We start from the raw sequence: 22,056 nt of genomic DNA, 5'->3' as shown, positions 1-22,056 counted from the left end.
CAGTGAGAGGAAACTTCTCATTATTTGCTTCTTAAAATACAATTTTGATGTTTGAATCATAAAAGTTGTCTTTTCTACTCCAAAAAAAAATAACTTAGAGATGATATAAAATATGTCATTTGGGATGCCTGGGTGACTCTGTTGGTTAAGCGGCTGCCTTTGGCGCAGGTCATGATCCCAGCGTCCTGGGCTCGAGTCCCACATCGGCTCCTTGCTCATGAGGGAGCCTGCTTCTCCCTCTGCCTCTGCCTGTGCTCATTCTCTCTGATAAATAAATAAATAAAATCTTTTTAAAAAATAAAAATGAATAAATAAAATGTCATTCTTCCATCCCATTCCATTCCCCAAAGGTAAGCATTTTGATTGCCTTCATATGTAACATTTCAGAAGAGTCCATTGCACTAGTCAGGGATCTCCAGAGAAACAGAACTGAAAGGATATGTATATGCAAATATACACAGAAAGATTCATTTTAAGGAATTTGGCTTACATGGTTGTGGGAGTTTACCAGTCTGCAATCTGCCAGGGAGGCTGGCAGGCTAGTGACCCAGGGAGAATCTGATAAAGTAATCTCAGGTCTGAAGGCTGTCTAGAAGACAGAATTTCTTCTTGCTCAGAAGACCTCGGTCTTTTTCTCTCTTTTTTTTTTTCTTTAAAGATTTTATTTATTTATTTGACAGAACGAATGAGAGAGCACAAGCAGGCAAAGCATCAGAAAGAGAGGGAGAAACAGGCTCCCCGCCGAGCAGGGAGCCCAATGCGGGGCTCAATCCCAGAACCCTGGGATCATGACCTGAGCTGAAGGCCAGTCTTTTTCTGTTAAGGCCTTCAACTGACTACACAAGACCCATCCCCATTATGGAGGGTAATCTGCTTTACTGAAAGTCTGCTGATTTAAATGTTAATCATCTTGGAAAAAAAAAACACCTTCACGGCAACATGTAGACTAGGCTTTGACCAAAAATATGGCTATGTTGTTGTCATACAAAGTTAACCATCACACCCATGTATAATTATTATCTATATTTGTTTTTTTTAATAGAAATGGCTGTATATCATACACACTGATACATACCTTATCTTGGATGCCAGCTCTCCGTGTTTTGAAGTAGGAGTAATCTCCAAGGAAATACACATCTCAAGTATATGAAAATTGATAATCCTGTATCATGAAAGATATGATTAATATAAAAGGGAAACAAGGACTTTGAAACACATTTGATAGTCATTCATGTTTACATTTTCTAAATCCCACAAACTGACGAGGAAAACACTGACTCCACAATCACAAATAGCCCATTCATGAAGAAAAGCTGCAGCAGGAAGAAAACATGTGAAGATTGTTCAGCACACAAACACTCAAAGAAATGCTACTTTAATTTTTATTAAACTCTTTTTTTTTTGAAAAAAGCGTAAGCAAGAGTGTTAAGAAACTCTAATGCAAACTGCAGGGCTGGTGTCAGAGGGAACGAAAGCCTTTCAAAAGCAACCTGGGAGGATGAATCAAAAGCTATAAAATCATGCCCTTTTGCCCAGTAATCCCTTTTCTGGGAACTAATCTCAAGGAAATAATTCAAAAGATGGTGAAAGGCGTAGACCCTGAGGTTGTTCACTGTAACATTTGTACACTTGAAGAAATGGGAACAAGCTCAATATCCTGAGGACATGGGAATCCAGGCTATTCATGATTTATTACTTCCATGAACTTAGCCATTAAGAATCAGTACAAAGATGGCAACATAGCAGATGTGCATAATTTAATGTTACATATCACAAACAGTTATATCTTGCCCTGATGACAATGAAAAGGAAATTATATATATATGGACAAGGACAGATAGAGACCTAAAAACCATTTGATCCAGTGGGATTTCAGAATTGAGAGGGACATTTCTTTTTTGTTTTAGTTCTATTAATATTTGTCTTCAACCATTCGGGCTGCTGTACCAGAATACCATAGACTGAGTGGCTTATAAACAACAGAGATGTATTCCTCACAGTTCTGAAGGCTGGGAGGTCCAAGATCAAGGTGCTGGATTTGTCTGGCAAAGGCCCACTTCCTTGTTGATAGGTGACTGTCCTTTCACTGTGTCACATGGTGAAAAAGGATTCTTTTCTATGGGCACTCATCCCAATAACAAGGGTTCATGACCTAAGCACTTCCCAAAGGTCCTTTATTGAAACATTTGGGGTTAGGTTTCAACATATGAATTTGGGGGGATACAAACATTGAAGGTATAGCAACACTGTTATAAATTGTTTATGTAATTACAATTTTTAAGATGAGCAATAATCTCTGCTTGGAAATTAGCTATCTATTAAGTCTGCAGTGATGCTACAGTCCCTTCAGATGTTAAGTATGTATGAGAGAACAGAGAAATAGGAAGCTGACCACATTGCTGTGTCAATAAAATTAGGTCTCTTTCTAATATTAAAACAACAACTAGTATTATTTACTTTGTAATTATAAAAGGTATTCTGTTGAAATTGTAATAGTGCTTCAACCACATAAAAACCCATTGAAGTACTGTTTATCTCCTCCAGCTAAAGGATCAGATCAGTTTTTTTCCCCATTGAATACAAATGCCTAATAAATGAAGACCAAAGGAGGAGTAAATATTTGGTGTAAATGCTTCATTTTGTTTTTTCAATTTCATGTCCCATCTCATGATCTTTCCCTCAGATGGAAAGACAGGTTCTCAGTCTCTGTGGACTTCTGCTTTCACTTTTTGACTTATTTTCCAAATTTGGAATGCTTTGGTAGAGACCATCTTCATAGTGGGACATTTCCCAGTTAGTACAATGGATTTGCCAAGGAGGGAAAAGACGGTTAAGTGCTCAGGTCCCTGCTTGTGCCTGCCAGGAAAGTGGATTTGGTGTTGACTCCTATGACAAACATGTTTTTCAGGGTGGATCACTTGTACACGTTCTTTGTTCAGTGGTCTCCTGACGTCTATGGGAAAGATGCCAAAGAGCAAGGCTTCGTGGTGGTGGAAAAGGAAGAACTGAACATGATTGACAACTTCTTCAGTGAGCCAACCACCAAGAGCTGGGAGGTGAGCACTCAGCAGGGGCTGAACAGTCATGGTCCTTAAGCTACAGTATGTAATTAAAGTCTTCTTGGGTCCAGATACCAAGAACTTCTTGGCTGGCAAGAAGTTAGGTTTCTTGTGCACTTTGGAAGTGATTGGTGGAAAAGCTTTATTCCTCTGTTTGAGCTGGTTTTATGTGTCAGATAAATGCCACACTGATGGGTCATTTCGCTTTCCCTTTTAAACACCACTGATGGGTCCCGTTTATGAACAGGATGAAGTTCAAGCTCCTTCATGTGGCCTGGGAAGCCCTTCATAATTTTTTTGAGCACTTATCAAGCTCTTCCCAAGTCAGGGGCACAATGGATGAGATAAGCAGAATTTACTATAGATGAATCCTTACAGTATAATAACTGCCATTGTAGGTGAAATGCCAAGTGCTATAGGAGCATGGAGCCTGAATGGAGGCGGGGGATCAGGGAGAGCCGCCCAGGAGCAGTGATTGGAACGAAGATCAGAAGGGGGAGTTCGAGCAGTTGGGGTGGCATGGGACATGGGACACTGTCTGGCTAGAGAAGAAAGTCTGTGCAGAGGACTGACCCAGGGGAGAAACAGAGCATGTAGCACATTTAATAAACTAAGAGAAGGTCAGTCTGGCTGGACCATAGGGTACAAAGCTGAAGGAGGGGCAAGAAAAGAAGCAGGGAAGGGAAGCAAGCAAGGGTACATCACAAAGGACCTATGAGCCCTGGGTATGTTCCTAAAGGTAGTGGGAAGGCATTGAACCCTTTTGACTCTGGAGAATTATACACACATATGCATCTCAGACAGCTCTTTCTTGGTGGCAGATGTTCAAGGATTGGAATTGGACAACACTTGAGTCTCGAAGACCCATTAGGAAGCTCTTTTCGGTCATCATTATTGAGAGCTAATGGTTGCTGAGAGAGTGGCAGTGGGGATGGAGAAAATTGAGTGCTTTTGAAAGATAATTAGAAGGTGGAATATACAGGATTTTGTGAGTAATTATTATATGTGGAAAGTAAGGAAGATGTCAAGATTGATCTCTTGGTTTTCAGAGTGGGAACTGGAGGGTAGTGGTACCTGCCCTTCACTGAGACAGGAGCATAGCAAGGGTGTTAGATTTAGTAGAAAATGCTCTGAATTCTGGATTTAATTTAAATTTGAGGTGTCTGGAATTTCCAAGAGACAGCTGAGAATAAAACTTAGGAGAAAGATCTGAAGATACACTTTTGGAAATCCTTAGCAAAGTTGAAGTTATGAGTATAGATGAGGTCATCGCAGGAAGAGTATATACAGTAGGAAGGGAACGGGGCTCGGAACAGAACCATTAAGGACACCTGCATTTAAGGGGCCAAAGGCAGTAGAGACCGCAAAGGTGGCTGAGAAGGAAAAGCCAGGAAGGAGGTAGAACACAGGGAGAGTCATGTCTTAGAAACCAAGGGAATAGAATGTTTCAAGAGGAGGGTAACAGTCAGAATGACTTATGTTGCAGAGGAGTCAGACACTAAGAGCTGAGGTATGTTTTCTGGGTTTAAAACTGAGGTGGTAGCTAGTGACTTTTACAAAAGCAGTTCATTAAAATGGTAAGTACAAAATTTAGATTCCAGTGGTTCAAAGAATGAGTGAGAGATAAGTAAGTAGAACTAATAGAGGTGGGAAACAACTCAAATTTGGTTTTGGAGCGTAGAAATGAGATGATAAGCTGGAAGAAGTGAGGTGGAGAATGTTTCCCACTCCTGAGAGAGACTTTAACCTTTTGGATGAAGTCAGTGGGAACACCAAAGTCGAGGTTACAGAAGATAAGGGCAGGAGGAAGGGAATGATCAGGAGAGCAGATCTCTGAGAATGGGTGGAAATGTGGGGGTAGGGATAGGATTGGTCTTAGGTGGGCGTGGGTAGAAGAAAAGGATAGAGTGTGTGCAGGTAAAATGCAGCTTCAGTGGTGGTAAATTGTGGCATTTTTCAAATAATGGTTTCCTTGCAGTGGAAGGAGGGTCATCTCTTGAAGGGAAGGAGGAGTTAGAGGAATATGGAGAAGGTATGAAGCAGCAGTTACAGACACTAGGAAACATGCCAACAGAGGACTGTCATGGGCGGCTTTCTGCTTTTGAGGGCACTGGACTTTTCTCGTGGCCCAGGCTGCAGTGAGTGGTGATGTTCTCCAGCACTGCCAGCCTGGTTTTACACTTGGGTGGGCAGTGGGATCCTTCCAAGGCCAGAGCCTTGCCAGTTTGGGATGAGCAAGGGTAATAAACCTGCCCCTTGGGTCTGATCCTTTCTGGAACGCTAGGTCCTTTTATATGTGTGCTTGGACCAATGCTTCCTTTTTTGTCACTCCCTCATGGCCTGCATGTGCGGCAGGCACACACACAGCTGCCTGTGGCAAACTCCTGCCCTCCTTTACGGACGCGCTCCTTTGTCACTGCTGTGGTGCTCCCAGTCTGCCCCCTGTCCTATCTTCCCACAGCTCATCGTTGAGAGCTCTCTTGTGTACTGCCCACCAGTTTACTTATTTCCATGTCTCCCCATAGTTCACAAAGCTTCTTGCTTGAAACCATTGTTTGAAGATATTTAAGCCTATCTGACTCTTTCTCCCTTGGCTTTTTCTATCAATTCATGATTTTTTTCCAGTTTTTGTTCCTGTCTCTGGCCATTCTTTCCCAGTCGACTTTGCTGGTTCCTTTTCTCATGCTGTTCCCTAGGAGTTTGTCCTTGACCACCTTGTCATCTGTTACATCTTCCTTGGCTGAGCTCATCACCTCCTGTGGCTTGTGCTGCTGACCCCCGCATCTGCCCCCAAAACATACCTCTTTCCCTGAGAGGCTCCATTAGAGCTCATAGCTGCCCCACAGGCCCTGGTGGAAGAGGCGGTGTGATACATGTATTCTGGCCAAGGCACCCAGAAATATCAAGTCCTGTCCTCACCTCATCTGCTCTGCTCAAGAGGTCCCCATAAGGTATGTGCACAGATGAAGCAAAGCCAGGAAATGTGCATTTTCTTATTGAGACTGTGGCCTCTCGCTCCAGTATGGAGGCCCAGAGGGAAGGTGTAGATTGCATTTGGGACTGAATCCTCACCTGATGAAGACCTGAGTATCTTGAGCCGAAGCAGCCGTCTTTAAGGGCTATTCTGCCTCTCTCCACTAATCCCATCCTTGAATCTCAGCTCTTGACAACCCCAGTGGGAGGAGAGGCCACACTTACCAGCACCAGAGGAAAAGGAGCTACGGAGGTATGCAGGGAAAGTTCTGCTGGATGACCTGGTGTGGGCCAGGCCTTCGCAGGCTGAGCCGCTGAGAATGAAAGAGAGGGCAGATTCTCTTCTAGAGAATACTCTCTACATCTGCAGTGGAAGAGGAAGAAGGAAGGAAGGGATAGAGAAAGGAGGAAGAAGTTCATTGACCTATTCCAAGCTCCTTGTGCTTGCCCTGACAACTGGAGAGACAGGCGGCTGGACTGGTCAGGCCACCTTATCTCTGTTTGCTTGCCATATGGCAGAGTCCAAAAGTGCAATGAGTAGAAGCATGCTGGCCACGATCCCTCCCACGCAGGAGCAAGCTCTGCACACTAGCTTTACCGTGAAGCCAAGCCACTGTGAGGGCACCGCTCCTCCTGTATGGGTGGGGAAGAGGCACTTTCACTCCCCCAGAAGATGGCAGGTGTCTGATCCTCAGCATGTCCAAAACAAAGATTCTTGCCCCCAGACTTGCCTCTTCTCACATATTCCTATATTAATTAGTGGTGTCCCAAGCTAGAAACCTTGCTACCATCCTAGATTCTTTTCCTTCATCATATCTAGTCAGAGTCTACTGTGATTCCGCATGGTGTGGGACCTCTACTTCCCTCCACCAAACATGCCTCAGTCAGCCTGTCTGCAAACTTCACTTGGACTTCCAAGGGCACCTCCAGTCCCAGCCCAACCACCAGCCTGTTCTCCCATACAGAGTTTCTTTAAATAAGCTTTATTTCCTAATTTTATATAAGTAACACCTGCTTATTGTGGAAAGATTTAGAAACTACAGAAAAGTACAATGCAGAACATTTAAAAATAATATGTGACCACACTTACCACTTTTGTGCATTTTATTCAATTCCTTTTTTCTCCCTCATTTATTTTAGGATGTTATCTAGGGGGTGAGGGGGTAGGGAGTCTTGCTTTTTATTTTTGTAAAAGGCATTCATACTGGGGCGCCTGGGTAGCTCAGTGGGTTAAAGCCTCTGCCTTCGGCTCAGGTCATGATCCCAGGGTCCTGGGATCGAGCCCTGCGTCAGGCTCCCTGCTTAGTGGGGAGTCTGCTTCTCCCTCTGCCTCTTCCTCTCTCTCTGCTCTCATGAATAAATAAATAAATAAACAAATAAATAAATTCTTTTTTAAAAGAAAAGGCTCTTATACATGTTCTGTGCTATTTTACTTGCTTAAATAACGCCTGTGAACATACACTCCCATGCTTATGACACTCCGTGCCTCCCCATCGCCTAGAGCTGTCATACCCACTGGCCAATCATCAGAATCACCACTTGGTGAATTTTTTTTTTTAACTGAATCCTACACCTTTACCACTAAAGACATTAGTTAATTCAGTAGGTCTGAGTGAGGAGTATCAGAATCTGTGTTTTTAAAAGCTCCTAGGTGATTTTGAAGAATAGCCAGATATTAGGAAAAGTGGCCTCTAGAATAAGTTTTAAGCTTCTTAATGGCATTACTGTTTTTTTATTTTCTCCACTTCTGTCCCTCCCCAGCTTCATCTCAACTTCTCTTGCTTTCTGTTCGCAAGCCATAGTGAACCTAGAACACAGCCCAGTTTTCTTCCTGTACTCTCCACCTAGGCATCTCCCCACACCCTACCCTATGCTCTCAGACTGAAGCCCCATCACCTCTGTGTGAATACGCCATCTCCAGACTCTCTGGTAGCCCCTCCCACCTTTGAGTTGCTACTATTAGCATTTGTATTACATAGAATGGCATTCATTCATTTATAAATGTCTCTCTGGACACTTGGGGGGTGCAGTTTGTTGAGCATCAGACTCTTGGTTTCAGCTCAAGTCATGATCTTGGGGTTGTGAGATTGAGCCCCGTGCTCAGCAAGGAGTCTGCTTCGGGTTTTCTCCCTCTTTCTCTGCCCCTCCCAATCATGTTCTCTAAGATAAATCTTTAAAAATATATATATATATCTCTCTGCTGTCTCCTCACCCACTTGAGACTGAGGACTGCTTTGTGTCCCCAGGTCTGGCAAAGTAACTGGCACGTGCCGTCATAGAGAAGGCAGCCAGTAAATGCTAGCTATTGTGAATTGTCGGGTGCTGAGGAGAGAATGCTCACAGGCACAAAATCCAAGTGATTCTGCCCCAGGTTATGTCGTGCTTCTTGCACTGAATGTAAGTTCTAGTTCACCTGGGTCTCATATCTGGCAGAGTTCTCATTGGAACGGACCCTCAGGATGAGCTGTGCCACAGCGCCCTGACCCCCTCAGCAGTACTTAAGACCATTTTGATGTGGAAGAGTCGCAGAAAGATCGCTAAAAATCGATCCAATGGTAATCCGCATTTTTTCCCCCAGCCCCTTATGCCATTGAATCCAGAAAGCAGAGGAGGGCTCATCATGCTTATTAGTCACTAAGGGTAAATGTTCCTTTGCCAGCTCTTTTGAAAAACTGAACCCAAAGTAACATTTTTCTCAGCCTCATATAAACCAGATGTTCTCCCATTCTTTTAAGTTCCTCATATATAAGAAACATGATATGGTATTGAAGTGAAATACCATTGGCCTAAGTATAATGAACCTACCTCGGGTAGAGGCTCCTTTTATCCTTCCTTTGAGATTCAAACCTATTGCCGGCAATATCCATAAAGTTTAAAATGGAAATTTAGCTTTAGAAAAGGTGCTGAGAAGAACTTGGAAAAGGCAGGGCTGGAAGAGCTAGCTTAGCCAGAGGACAATAAGGAAGAAAAATATAAGAAGACAAAGAAAACAAACAAACGAACCAATGGAGTTTTGTTCCAGTTAGGAAACTTACAGTTTCAAAGGTGAAAGTGTCATTTTACTGCCTCACAGCTAAGCCTGACAGGAAGTGTGTGTTTGCTCTAAATCCTAATTTGGGTGTGTTCCTGTAGAAATGCTGAACCCTCTCCTGAGGGAAACAGAAACTCAATTATGCAGGAAACTAGATGCAGCACAAACCACTGTAGCTCCTCGTGGCTGGCAGCAGCAGTGGTGTGGCGGCCAGGAAAACGCTGCTTCTACTATCTCATTAGCAAGCAGACGGTTCTCCCCCACTCAGGATGAGAATCCGAAGGTTGCCCTTGGACATTCAGATTTTCTATTGTGCCAGACCCGACCAAGAGCCTTTTGTGAAGGTATGTGGGAGTCCCTGAGAACTAATGAGGCGCTGGTGATTCCTCAGAGATCCGCCACTGGGTATGTTTCCAAATGCCTCCTAATTAGAAAGGATGTGCTGACATTTCAACCGAAGCAGGTATTTTATTTGTTTTGGGAGATGGATATGATGTGGCTTGTCCCTCCTCCTTGGAGTAAAAAATCCACATTTTAGTTTTTTCATTCAGCCCCGTTTGTACCTCTGTTAAATGTAGAGTTCACTAAAAACATGTGCTTTAGGGGCGCCTGGGTGGCTCAGTGGGTTAAAGCCTCTGCCTTCGGCTCAGGTCATGATCCCAGGGTCTTGGGATCCAGCCCCACATCGGGCTCTCTGCTCAGCAGGGAGCCTGCTTCCTCCTTTCTCTCTGCCTGCCTCTCTGACTACTTGTGATCTGTCTGTCAAATAAATAAATAAAATCTTTTTTAAAAAATGTGCTTTATTTAATACATTTAAAATCCTGCATTTTTGACTCTTTGACAGGGTTTTAGGTAAAGCCCCATGAGAAGATAATAAAATATATTAGTTAATTTCCTTACCTGCAAATCTGGGTGGCAGGTACTTTATATCTGTTACTGTACGTATTGCAAATTGAGTGGCGTGTTACCTGGCAACTTTGACTAGATGTACATAAATGCCTTTTCTCTATAATGCAAAAGTCCACTGACACTAGTACCCAGGTATTTTGCTGAATTAGTCACTATATCATTTAGTGATTTATCCAAATGTTAAGGGGGACAAAAAATAGATTTTTAAGTTGAAATTGACTTTGGTTATTCATAAGCACAGTTACAACGAAATAATAAATGTGTACAAAATCAAGTTTCTCAGTTTTGAAGGAAAGGTTATTTTGATAGTTTCTGAATTGTACATAAAGAAATGTAACCTAATTGTAACTTAGCCTAAAGCTTTGTGTTTCTTTGTATTGTTGCTTCTGATGGATGTTAGCATTTGTTATTTCTATCAGGGTTTGTGGCTTTGTGCCATATAGCCTTGAGAGAAAACATTAGGAGTCTTGATTTTAAAAAACTATCTATCCTTATCTCCCCAATTTCCCTATCTATAGAAAATTAGAGAATGATTGCTGATTAGCTCCTTAACAATTCAAATTTAGATGCAGGCTAAAAGAATAATTTAGGGCTTTTCAATGGTATAAGTCATCTGTGGAATTAGGCATAATAATTCACACTCCATGAGCACTCAGCCATGGTAGTAAAAGTGGAAAACCTGTGACTTTAATTTGTACATACTAAGTGTCTCTGCTGCACTGTGTTAAATTCTGCATTTGTTCAGAAATTGTAGCTGAAATTAGCCCTTTTCCCAAAGTCCGGGTTCAGTTTATGTCCTACTGCTAAAACTCCACCCGTTGCAGGCAATTGTGTACCTCAGGTCGTTTTTAGCAGGCGAAGGAAAAGCAGATATATCAGGTTGGGGGGACTTCTCCTCTGCATTTCAGATCATCACCGTTGAGGAGGCCAAGCGCAGGAAGAGCACCTGCAGTTACTATGAGGACGACGAGGAGGCCGCCCTGCCGGTCCTGCAGCCCCACAGCGCACTCCTGGAGAACATGCACATCGAGCAGGTGGGCTCCCCCAGGGGACTCAGGACAGGGGTCTCCTAGGCCTTAAAGAAGCATTTCCCATCCCTGCCTGCATTTGCTCTTCTCATGGGGGGAGGGAAGAGCCAAGTTTTACTGGAAGAACACCAGCAGCCTAACCAATACCAGCGTCTGAGAGGTTACATTAGCGCTCCCTGTCACCTTTTTGGGAGTTTGGGGACTTGGCCAGAAACTGTATCCATCTTCTAAGTCCGAATGAAAACCCATTCTTGTCTTCAGTACAATTTTTAAATTATCCTACTGTAGTCCTTATGCATATTCCTAACACTTAAAAAAGGATCCAGTTTACCCTTGTGATTACTACAGAGTTCCAATAGTTTTAACTTATTGGGACCAATAAAAGTTACATAGCAAATACACTTTACTAGCTGTATGATAACTACCAACCACTAGGAGTAATTTTCCTTTTTCTGTGCTTTCCTGTGTTCACTTTATATTTTCTGAAAACCTGTAACTTTTTAGTTTTATGAAATACTATAATGTGCTGTATTTGAACTGTAGTAAGAAATCTCTTGCATTTCTCCTGTTAGCTTAGAAACCTGAATTTCAGAGACCTTAAAGAATCAAGTTCAACTCCTTCAATTTGCAAATGAATCTGTGAAAGCTCAGGAAAGCCAAGAGATTTGACCAAGCAGCTACAGAAATGGGGTTCATGCTGATATTACAACTGATGTTAAGCATTCTGAAGACTTCAGTACTTCATAGTCTCCTTTGTTGGTATTTTTGAAGAGATATGCATTATTGGTATTTATGGCGGCCAAGTTTAAGCTAAATGTTAACGTAGGTGAAAGATACAGCAAGATGAATACAGACTACATTTGACTACTAGCACGAAACACCTGTGTTCTTTGCTCTCCCTTCCGTGGGGAGTTGCACTGAGTTGTCAGTAGCAGCTCTGAGCTTATGAGCATTTAGAAAGAACAAGTGGAGAACCATGAACTGTTTGGTGAAGGTCAGGTTGAAGTGTAAAAGGGAGAGCAGGTGTCTAATTCCTGTCAGGCTAGGTGCTGTGTCTCCAGATGTATAATTGCCTGTCACCCCTCATTCAAGTCCCCAGGAGGGAGTGTATGCTCTGGCTGGCATCCCTGCCAAGGCAGCACCATCAAGGAAGAGATTTTTTCCCTTCTCTTTCCCAGTGTATAGTTACAAATATTTGTCAGATTAAAAAGGAGCAACATGTGAGTAAGTGTGATTTTGAGCTCGAGCCTCAGGTACTTGGTTAGTGCTACAAGCTTATTAGATTTGTAGGCAGATTGTATATTTACATCTCCATCTTTGGATTTGCAGCTGGCCCGACGCCTTCCAGCACGGGTACAGGGGTATCCGTGGAGACTCGCATACAGCACATTAGAGCATGGGACCAGTTTGAAAACTCTGTATCGGAAGTTGGCATCACTAGACAGTCCTGTCCTGTTGGTCATCAAAGATATGGATAATCAGGTGAGGCTTGTTCATCTCACAGAAAACATTTTGTGATGACGATGTTCAAATTTGCACAATAGTAGAGAGGCCAGTGTAAGAACTCGCCATCATCCAGAGTTCATAGCTAGCAGGATTTTGCCACATACACTTCATAGGTCTTTGTTGGCTTTTCTTTGCTAAGGATTTTTTTTAAAGATTTTATTTACTTATTTGACACACAGAGGTCACAAGTAGGCAGAGAAAGAGAGAAAAGGGGAAGCAGGCTCCCCACTGAGCAGGGAGCCCGATGCAGGGCTCAATCCCAGGACCCCAAGATCATGACCTGAGCCGAAGGCAGAGGCTTAACCCACTGAGCCACCCAGGCATCCCTTGCTGAAGTATTTTAAAGTAAATCCCAATTATTATGTCATCTAACCCCAATATACTTCCAAATGTATCTATAGAAAAAAGTGGAGTGTATTTCCAAATACAGTTACATATAGGAATTTTTTTTCCCTGTGCTCACCATATAGTAGGAAGCAATAATGATAATTCTGCAACCTAAAGCTGGAAAAGCTGGACGGAAGTCAAGTCTGGATTGGCAGATAGTGCAGAAAGAAGTTCCAGTACCATACCAGAACTCTTTACAGGTAGCTGAACTAGTGCCCACAAACCTTGCCTGCGTGGTTGCCCAGATGGAGAGCCAGTCAGGGCTGAAGTGTGTTGCACCTGAAGGACCCAACTGTTATGATATAGCAAGGGATATTCTTTTTTTTTTTTTTTTAATTTTATTTATTTGACACAGGGAGACACAGCAAGCGAGGGAACAGAAGCAGGGGGAGTGGGAGAGAGAAGCAGATTTCCCGCCAAGCATGGAGCCTGATGTGGGGCTCCATCCCAGGGCCCCGGGATCATGACCTGAGCTAAAGGCAGACGCTTAATGTCTGAGCCACCCAGGCGCCCCTAGCAAGGGATATTCTGTACCATTGCTCCTTGCAAGACCCTTTTCCTTGGTCTTGGGGGCAGTGGTGAATTCTAGATATTACCCCCATGCATCCTCACTAGTACTTCTGTCAGCGTGGGTGTGAGTGGAATCTGGGCAGTTTTCTTTCATATACTACCCTCTCAGGTTTTTGCTCCACAAAAGGAAGACATCTTTCAAGATTTAGTAATTTCAGTTTGGTCTCTGCTATATCAAGAAGAAATTTCTTTACATTTTTAAGATGTAGATGTCATTCTTTTCTCTTTCTGGCATTGAAGCAGATTTTGTTCAACAGCCTTTCATTTATTCATATGTGCAGAAAATGTATGAGTGCCTATTATATGTGGGGCACTATGAAGCATTACTTGCTCTGAAGCTATGTGATTGTGGGCATTTTAGGGAAATCGATCTTTGCTGTCATAATTTGTTCGGGAGAAATTAGCAGAGAGATGGGGGTACTGGAGGCACTGTCTTTCTCAACTGTGATCTTTCTGTGACTTTATTGCTGTGTTATTATAGATAAAGAATTGTGGGGAGTAGTTTACCTATTATTGTTATTATTACTTCTTGATTGATGACACTTTATTTAATCATGATCCAAGTGGGTATGGTCAGGTTAAAAATTTTAAATAATAATAACAAAGGTTTAAAATGGAATTACATAGGGATTTAGTGAAATGTTAGAGTTGTTTTATATGAGCTATGGCTAGATGGTTTTATCACATACAAACCCTCATCATAAGTATAGATTAGTTCTTCTAATTTGCCAAAAGATACCGAGTTTGTTGGGGAATGTGTTGGCAGCACAGAGCAGGAATGCAGCACAATTTCACCTGCACCCAGTGACCCCCCCCAAGGCAAGAATGTGGCTTTGCTGTATTTGAGAACAGGGTAGAATAACACCTGTAAATTTATCTGGGAATAAATTATGTAAAATTCTAATTTAAGCATTATGTATGCAGAACAGCAGCAAAGGGAGCTCTGCAGAATCAATAGTCAGAGAAACAACCATAACTGGTAGAAATTATAAAGACAATAGTCACTTCAAGTCTCTAAACAACTGCTGTGATATATCCTCAAGGGGTAGGTCCCTAGCACTTCTTACCCCCTACCCAAGACCTGTGTTTCAGAGGTGAAATTGCAGGTAAGTATGGCTTAGAGGGGTAGAGGATTATTTTCTTCTACCCAACCTCTGTTTGTGGGGAGATCCTCTACCTTAGGCATGGTAGAATGAAGGAATATCAAAAGCCCTTGCCACAGCTCTTCGAGCAGAAATTCTATGACCAAGAGCTACTTCCCCTGCCTGCCACCCTCTTCATAAAATAAAAGTGTTCCTCTGAGGGAAGCAGCCACTGTTCAGCCCCTGGCTCCCAGCTCTAGGAGAAGAGGCAGATTGTAAAACTTAGAGCTCTGCTCACCTCCTCCCATGAATACACCAAGGTTGCAACTGTACAACAGTTCTCTCTGAAAAAGACCTGCAGACTAACAGAACAGATGTTGTATAAATAATAGGACGGGGCTGCGGGTTGGGGTGGGGTGGGGACAAAAGAAAAAAAGCCACATCAAGATGGGTAGGAGGGGCAGGAAAGCAGTCTTGACAGGACTCCACCCCATCTCTTAGCAACCCACAAGAGGGAGAGAGATCACAAAACATGCAGCTCCTCTCTGAGAAGTGAGGGGTTCAAGTCCCACATTAGGCACACCAGCCCATGGGACCTGTACCAGAAAGGCAAGCCCCCAGAACAACGGTCTTGAAAACAAAGGCTAATTTTGAAAACGAGACTGGTTTTAGGGAGAGCAAGAGGGCTGTAGGAAAGGGAAATTTGCACTGTTGAAGGGCTCACACACAGACTCACTTGCTCTGAGTCTCAACACAGAGGCAGTAGTTTGAGAAGTATCTGGGCTGCACGTGAGGGAGATTTGTTGACTAGTTGACTAGTTTTAGAGAGTATACCTGAGGGCAGGGGTCTGATGGAGATCTCTCTGGAAATAGAGACACTGGAGGGAGCCTTTTTTGGTTTGTTTTGACTGCAAACCTGGTGCTGGTGGGTGCCATTTTTAGTGCACTCAATTCCCCTTGCTAGTGCCACCAGCTCACTCCATGTTCCCCTGTGGCCCCAACCCACCGGGCCAGCCCACTGTTCACCCAGCCTGGGCTCTGCCCCGCCATACCCAGCCCTCAGACTGGCCCCAGCTCTGTGCTCATCCACCACAGCCTCTCCAGACGTAGCACACAGACTTTCCCCAGCCCTGCACTCATCCACTTGCCTACTGTGGTTCCACCAGACCCCTTGCACAGGCCCCCCCTCAAGCCCGTACTTGTCTACCACACCCCCTGCTCTGTCAGACACAGTGGCTGAACTTGCCCTGACCTAGCCCCTGTCCACGGCACATCTTAAAAACAAAAACAAAATCAAAAAAGGACATAGAGCTCTGAAGCTGTCCCCAAAGGAACGGACTTTTTTTAGAAGAGTATGGACAAGTTCAAGCCAAAGGGTACCCTAGAAAATGATGACAATTTGAGGGTAAACGATTAAGAGGAAGCTGGTAACTGCATGAAGACAACAAGCTAAATTGAGGAGCATCTCGTTGAGCAGAGAGAACCAGGAAGAGAGACCACTAAGGAGGGCCTTTCTAGAGTTAGGAGATACTTCATAAACTGGCCAAAGAAACTACCCTTGCAGGGAGAGCCCAATTTTAGTCAAATTAGACTGTGGAGTAACTTATACCACAAGGCACTGTGGAAAATAGAGCATCATCAGGCAACTGATGGAGTCTGATGTATACTAACTTAAATCCAGTTGAGGTACAGAAATGTTACTTTGATATTGCTCAATTACATTTTTTCCCATTTTTGTGGTATTTTTGTTATACATACTACATTGATATATATTAAAAACCCAATGATAAATTGTGCATTAAGGAGGGCACTTGATGGAATGAGCACTGAGTATTATATGCAACTGATGAATCATTAAATTCTACCTAAGAATAATTCTAACTAAGAATATGCTGTATGTTAATTAAATTGAATTCAAATAAATTTTAAAAAATAAAAAGATTACTACTTCCTGTAATGTTTTCTACTAAAGAAGCTGAGAGAGAGGAGAGGAGAGCAAATACACATTTGTAGGTTTTGTTATATGAACCTTTTTGTTTTTGTTTTTGTTTTACCACTTCTGGCTGTCTCAACTTTTTTTCCTCCGTGGATTCCTTTGCTCTGTTATTGGCAAATATATTAAATTTTTAATGGTATAGATTCAACAATATCATTATATATATACCATAAAATTTTTTTCAAGATAAATGAAGAGAAAATGGACATTTTCTTACATAACCACAATGCTATGTACCTAACAAAATTAACAGTAATTCCTTAGTAACATCCAGTCCCTAATCCTTAAATAGATTTCCATGATTGCTAAGAAGGTTTTTTAGCTAAGAAAGAATAGATTTAGAATCATGAGAGGGTGAAAGTAAGGTGGCTTTTCCTTTTCATTGATCAGGAAAGGACCCACTTCTGTCTACCTATGGCCATTGCCCTTCCTGTCCTGTTTTAAGCACTTGCTTTTAAAAGTAGATGCCTATCTCAGTTGTATCTTAGTTCTTTTACTGAAAGATCACCAGGAGAAGGAAAATGGATTTTTGATGTTTTTGCTAGTGTTTTGTTTTTGTTTGTTCTTAGCAGCTGTAGAGAAGAAGGGTTTAGTAGCAGGAAGTATGAAGAACGTTAGTTAGAAAGTTTCTAGACTTCTTCCCTATCTAATTTTTAGTATTTCGAGTTGCCAGGAACTAAGTGTAACTGGTGAAGAAGAGAGAGATTCTACCATGGTGATAATCCAATTAAAATAATTTTCAAAAGGGGCACCTGGGTGGCTCAGTGTGTTAAGCTTCTGCCTTCGGCTCGGGTCATGATCTCAGGGTCCTGGGATCGAGCCCTGCATAGGGCTCTCTGCTTGGCAGGGAGCCTGCTTCCCCCCCACCCCCCCGCCTGCCTCTCTGCCTACTTGTGATCTTTGTCAAATAAATAAATAAAATCTTTAAAAATAAATAAAATAATTTTCAAAAGTTATGACATTTTTCAGATAACCTCCATTTAAAGCAATGTTTCTCCAGTGGGTTTCTGAAGTAGAAGGTATATTGGAATCACTTAGGGATGTTTTCAAAATACATATGTTCACTCTCGCCAGCTCTTACCCTCTGCAAGCACTGGTCAGGATCTGAGCAGGAAGACAGGAAACAAGGACAGTGAGAAAAAAAACAGAAAAGTTGTTGGTTCAAATACATCTAAATCATCCTGAAAGTCCATAATCTTACGGCATTGTTATTATTTTCTTAAAAGCCATCTTGAGCCAAGAGATGTTAGATCAGTCATGTTAAGGACACAATCTTTTTTTTTTTTTTTAAAGATTTTATTTATCTATTTGACAGATCACAAGTAGGCAGAGAGGCAGGCAGAGAGAGAGAGAGGCTAGCAGGCTCCCCGCTGAGCAGAGAGCCCAACATGGGGCGAGATCCCAGACCCTGAGCCGAAGGCAGAGGCTTAACGCACTGAGCCATCCAGGTGCCCCAAGGACACAATCTTAATAAGCATACTGCCAACTCATTTTTATGAATTGAAAGAAAAATTTGTTTTCTCTGGGGAAATGTCTGGCCATGAGTGCACTTATAAAACACACAGGACACATGATTTTGTTCTTTCAACCACTCACTTCTGTGCGCAAGATGCATCTGGTTGTTTAATGTTCCCAGTATGTCATCTGTACTCACTGGAGGAAATCTGACGCCACAGGGAACTTCATAAGTGTTTTAAAATTGGAACAGTTGCTGGCCTTTGACAAATACATTCTCTGAGCCGCGTGAGTTCCAATTAGGAATAAGGATATTTTATTTGTTGGTGGTTGTCTTTTTAACTTAAGAGGTTTAATTTAGTAATGGTCTTTGCTGAAAGAGGTTTAATGATATCTCAGAACAGGATTGTGTTGGAGTATTTCAGAAAGCCATTCTTCGGGAGGTTTGGTATGAAAAAAGATGTTTCTGTTTTCTTTTGACAGATTTTTGGAGCATATGCAACTCATCCTTTCAAGTTCAGTGACCACTATTATGGCACAGGCGAAACATTTCTGTACACATTTAGCCCCAATTTCAAGGTACCTAAATGGGAGAAATACCCAACTTTCCACTGTTGCACTGTCAGGATCATGGGTGGGGTTGGAGTTGGGGGATGGCAGTGGAGCAGCAGCTGTCGCACAACCTTATCTGGACTCACGCTAGGCTGGGTCTGCTCTTTATGACTACAGCACACAGACTGCTTTTAAGGGCCCTCCTTGGGCCTTGAAAATTGCTCTTTCACGTGTTCTGGGATCTAGGGAGGGATGATAGCGGGTCAGAGCCAACATGTGCTTGAAGAGGTCTTCCCTTTGAAGATCTCATCCTGGTATAGGAAAGGTTTGGCAATCTGGAGCTTCCTCAGTCAAGAGCTAGTTTCCTTCCACACAGACGTACTATCCCAGTAATTCCCTCTTCCCTGATTCTCCAGATTGAAATGTCTATTCTGTCTTGTGTTTCTATCCTAAGGTCTTTAAGTGGAGTGGAGAGAACTCATACTTTATCAATGGAGACATAAGCTCTTTGGAACTTGGTGGTGGAGGGTAAGGTTTTTGTTATTGTTATTAATTCACTGCCTGACCTTTGAGAGTTTGTTTTGACCTGGGTAACCAATACCTTGTATCAGGTGATTTCAGTTAGGCCATCTGCTTCATTAGGACAGTGGCCCAATGCATGAACCTCAGAGTCAAAGATAAAATAATTTATTTATGTGTCTAAATGAGGGACTGTTATCATTTGTCTTAGGGAAGATGGGTCATTTAAATGTAATAAAGGAAATGTATTCTTTGTTTTACAAGCAGTTTAGGGTTTTGTCTGTTGGTAGCATAAAGGAAAGAAGGTGGGAGAAGGGAGGGCAGAAAGTGTGTCACATGAGACTGAAGTGTTTTCACTGTTTTGTATTTGTGATTATTTCAGGGGACGATTTGGTTTATGGCTAGATGCTGACTTATACCATGGACGGAGCAACTCTTGCAGCACTTTCAATAATGATATCCTTTCCAAAAAGGAAGACTTCATAGTTCAGGACCTCGAGGTATGGACATTCGAGTGAAACTCACTCAGACTGCCTTAAAATACCACATTAAAAAGATTGGGTTCCATCAGCCCTCCTAAAGCTGGCTGGAAGACAAGCTCCGGCCCTGACTGCCTCATCCATACTGCTTTCTTTCCGCCATCATCTCAGAGCATGGCCACACCGCAGAGGGATTCTCAAAGGGACATGTGGAGGGCAGACAACGAAGAAAGAGAGTTGAAGTCCGGATTGTTGAGAGACTTTGTATTCCCATTTCCTTCACATCCATACAGCGAGGAATCAGAATATTTATAGATGTATGAGTTGAATGCAATTTTTATTTTTGGTAACTGTGAAAAGAAAATATACTGTGGAAATACATACATGCCTTGTGTATTTATCAACATAATTTTCATTACCAAAATGTACAGCATACTATTGTTTGCCATGGAAAAGATTAGTCTCATTTAGAAAAATTCAAAGTGCTTGGCACTTAAAGGGAATATATGATTTTTTTAAAAATTGTCTTATTTATTATTTCTAGTATATTGTCGAAAATGTGTTGGCAGTTTTTTCTTTTAATGTGCAAATCTTGGAATAAAGAAATGTATACATTTTGTGCTATGTTTTGGCAACAAACCCATTTGATTTATATAGTTTTATACTGAATTTTCTTTTTTTTTTTGCCCTGATTGTTTAGGGTGATAGGTCTTAAGCAGCATATGTGTATGCATAATTCTGAAATTTAAAAACTCATTACCAATGTTTATTGATTTGACTATTACAGGCCAGCCTTCCATTTAGTCATTAAAAAGGTACATTTTTACTTACTCTGATCATAATTGTGTGAAGAAGAAGAAGGGAGCAGCAGCAGCAGCCATTTCTCACAGTCATAAGTTGGTATTTACAGAACTGGGTACCTTTCTGAATCTAGACTTAGAATAATCGGTCATAAGTTGGTATTTACAGAAATGGGTACCTTTCTGAATCTAGACTTAGAATCCCTGAGTAAGGAAATCCCCCCTAAGTAATCCCTGCTTTTGAAAAGAAAATGTTTTGTTTCCTACAAAATCATGTGTATTGATAACAAAAACTTTATTTTCATAGTGTTTTGTGCATAATTTTCCCCAACTTCTTAAATTAATGAATAGGCCTCTGTTTTAAAAGAAACTGAGTATTTTAATTTCTGCATTTTTATATCAAATGAAAAATGTCAATTAGCCCAATTGTCTTGGATTCTAGAAAAAGCAATGCAAAGAAGTACATTCATACCAAAATTGGAATTTAAAAAACCTTATTTTTTTTAACAACCCATTTTCATATCATAAAATACTCTTTGTTAAAAAATGATTTAAAAAACCTTGTTAAAAATTGAATATTATCGATTGCCAAACTTTTATGAAAGCCAAAGACTGCTAACAGAAAAAGTTTTCAAATAATAGCCAAAGGTGAGAAGTAGTCTGTCATAAATTACATCCCCAGTGATCTCTGAAAGGAAAAATTAAAAACAAGTAGCATTTATATACCTGCATTAAAAATAAATAAATAAAACCATCTTTATAGAATGTTAGCCTTAAGCTGGCAGAAAATTTCCTTTATTCTCTTATGTTTGAATATTTATGAAAGAGAACAAATTACCAAGTGGCCTCCTGTCAGATCAGCAACTCATTTACCCTACTCACATTCCATGCAAGTTTAAATGAATTCTGTTAAATCATAAATATGTTGCCTGGGTGTGCTTTCACCCAAGTTCTCCTACTGAGAACTCTTGATTAACAACATATTGACAGTTTAACCTTAATCTTCTTGTTAAATGATGTGTTGGTGTGAGATATCAGGAATGTCTCATGATGATCAAGTTTAGCATTTACGCCATTTGCAACCATAGGCTATTAATGAACAAAATGGTCATTTTGCATATAGTTCACTCCTACCTAGTTTAGTCCATGATATTATACTTGTGAGAGCATATCCAGAAGCTGTGTTCTCTATTTAAAACAGTATTGTCCAATCAGAAATGTGTGGCCCTTCATTTATGGATATTGAGTATATGTAATGCAGTGCTAGCCCAATATTTTCAATAAAGGAATTTATGCATCCAGTGTGATTTCTTTCCCGAGGATTAATTCAACAGGTATTTATTGGATGCTAGAGGTTCTCAGTGCGTGAGAGGATGATGAAATATCCAAAATTAAACAAGGTCCAGTGCTCATGTTCTTATTGCTGCCTTGGAAAACCCCTTTTTGTTCCCATTTGCCACCCTCTTGTTCTCTCATCAGTTCATTAAAACTCCTGTTAGTTCTTGAGCCAGTTTCTCTGTTCTTGATCCTTCTAGCTGTTCTTTGAAAAGTGACCTCCTCTTTTTAACATCTCTCTTGATCTACTTCCTAATATCCATGAAGGATCTTACCCTGTCATTAGTTTTTCTGATCCCAGGCATCCTGTCTTCTAGCTGTAAAGATGAAGACCTCAGTCTTCACTGCTTCTCAATTCCTCAGTTTATGAGTCTA

The 22,056-nt window shown here is 41.6% G+C and overlaps 1 protein-coding gene across 11 annotated transcripts in view; it reads left to right on the top strand.

Moving 5' to 3' along the window:
- Positions 1 to 21,648, top strand: part of NCOA7 (nuclear receptor coactivator 7) — a 158,703-nt gene extending 137,055 nt beyond the window's left edge. For 10 of the 11 annotated variants that reach the window (XM_046004337.1, XM_046004339.1, XM_046004341.1 and 7 more), the window contains 6 exons: positions 2,909 to 3,056; positions 10,881 to 11,006; positions 12,330 to 12,482; positions 18,480 to 18,575; positions 19,003 to 19,076; positions 19,450 to 21,648. In XM_046004337.1, the coding sequence (XP_045860293.1) occupies positions 2,909 to 3,056; positions 10,881 to 11,006; positions 12,330 to 12,482; positions 18,480 to 18,575; positions 19,003 to 19,076; positions 19,450 to 19,585 (733 nt within the window). In that variant the 3' untranslated portion in view covers positions 19,586 to 21,648. Of the gene's footprint in view, positions 1 to 2,908; positions 3,057 to 9,205; positions 9,408 to 10,880; positions 11,007 to 12,329; positions 12,483 to 18,479; positions 18,576 to 19,002; positions 19,077 to 19,449 lie in introns of those variants that run through there. The other variant, XM_046004345.1, reaches the window with a different exon arrangement.
- Positions 21,649 to 22,056: the final 408 nt, after the last annotated feature.

The sequence above is a fragment of the Meles meles genome, chromosome 5 (assembly GCF_922984935.1).
Source record: "Meles meles chromosome 5, mMelMel3.1 paternal haplotype, whole genome shotgun sequence".
In the NCBI taxonomy this organism is placed as follows: Eukaryota; Metazoa; Chordata; class Mammalia; order Carnivora; family Mustelidae; genus Meles; species Meles meles.
The sequence above is the reverse complement of the archived record's forward strand: the minus strand, read 5'-3'. Positions and strand labels throughout refer to the sequence as shown.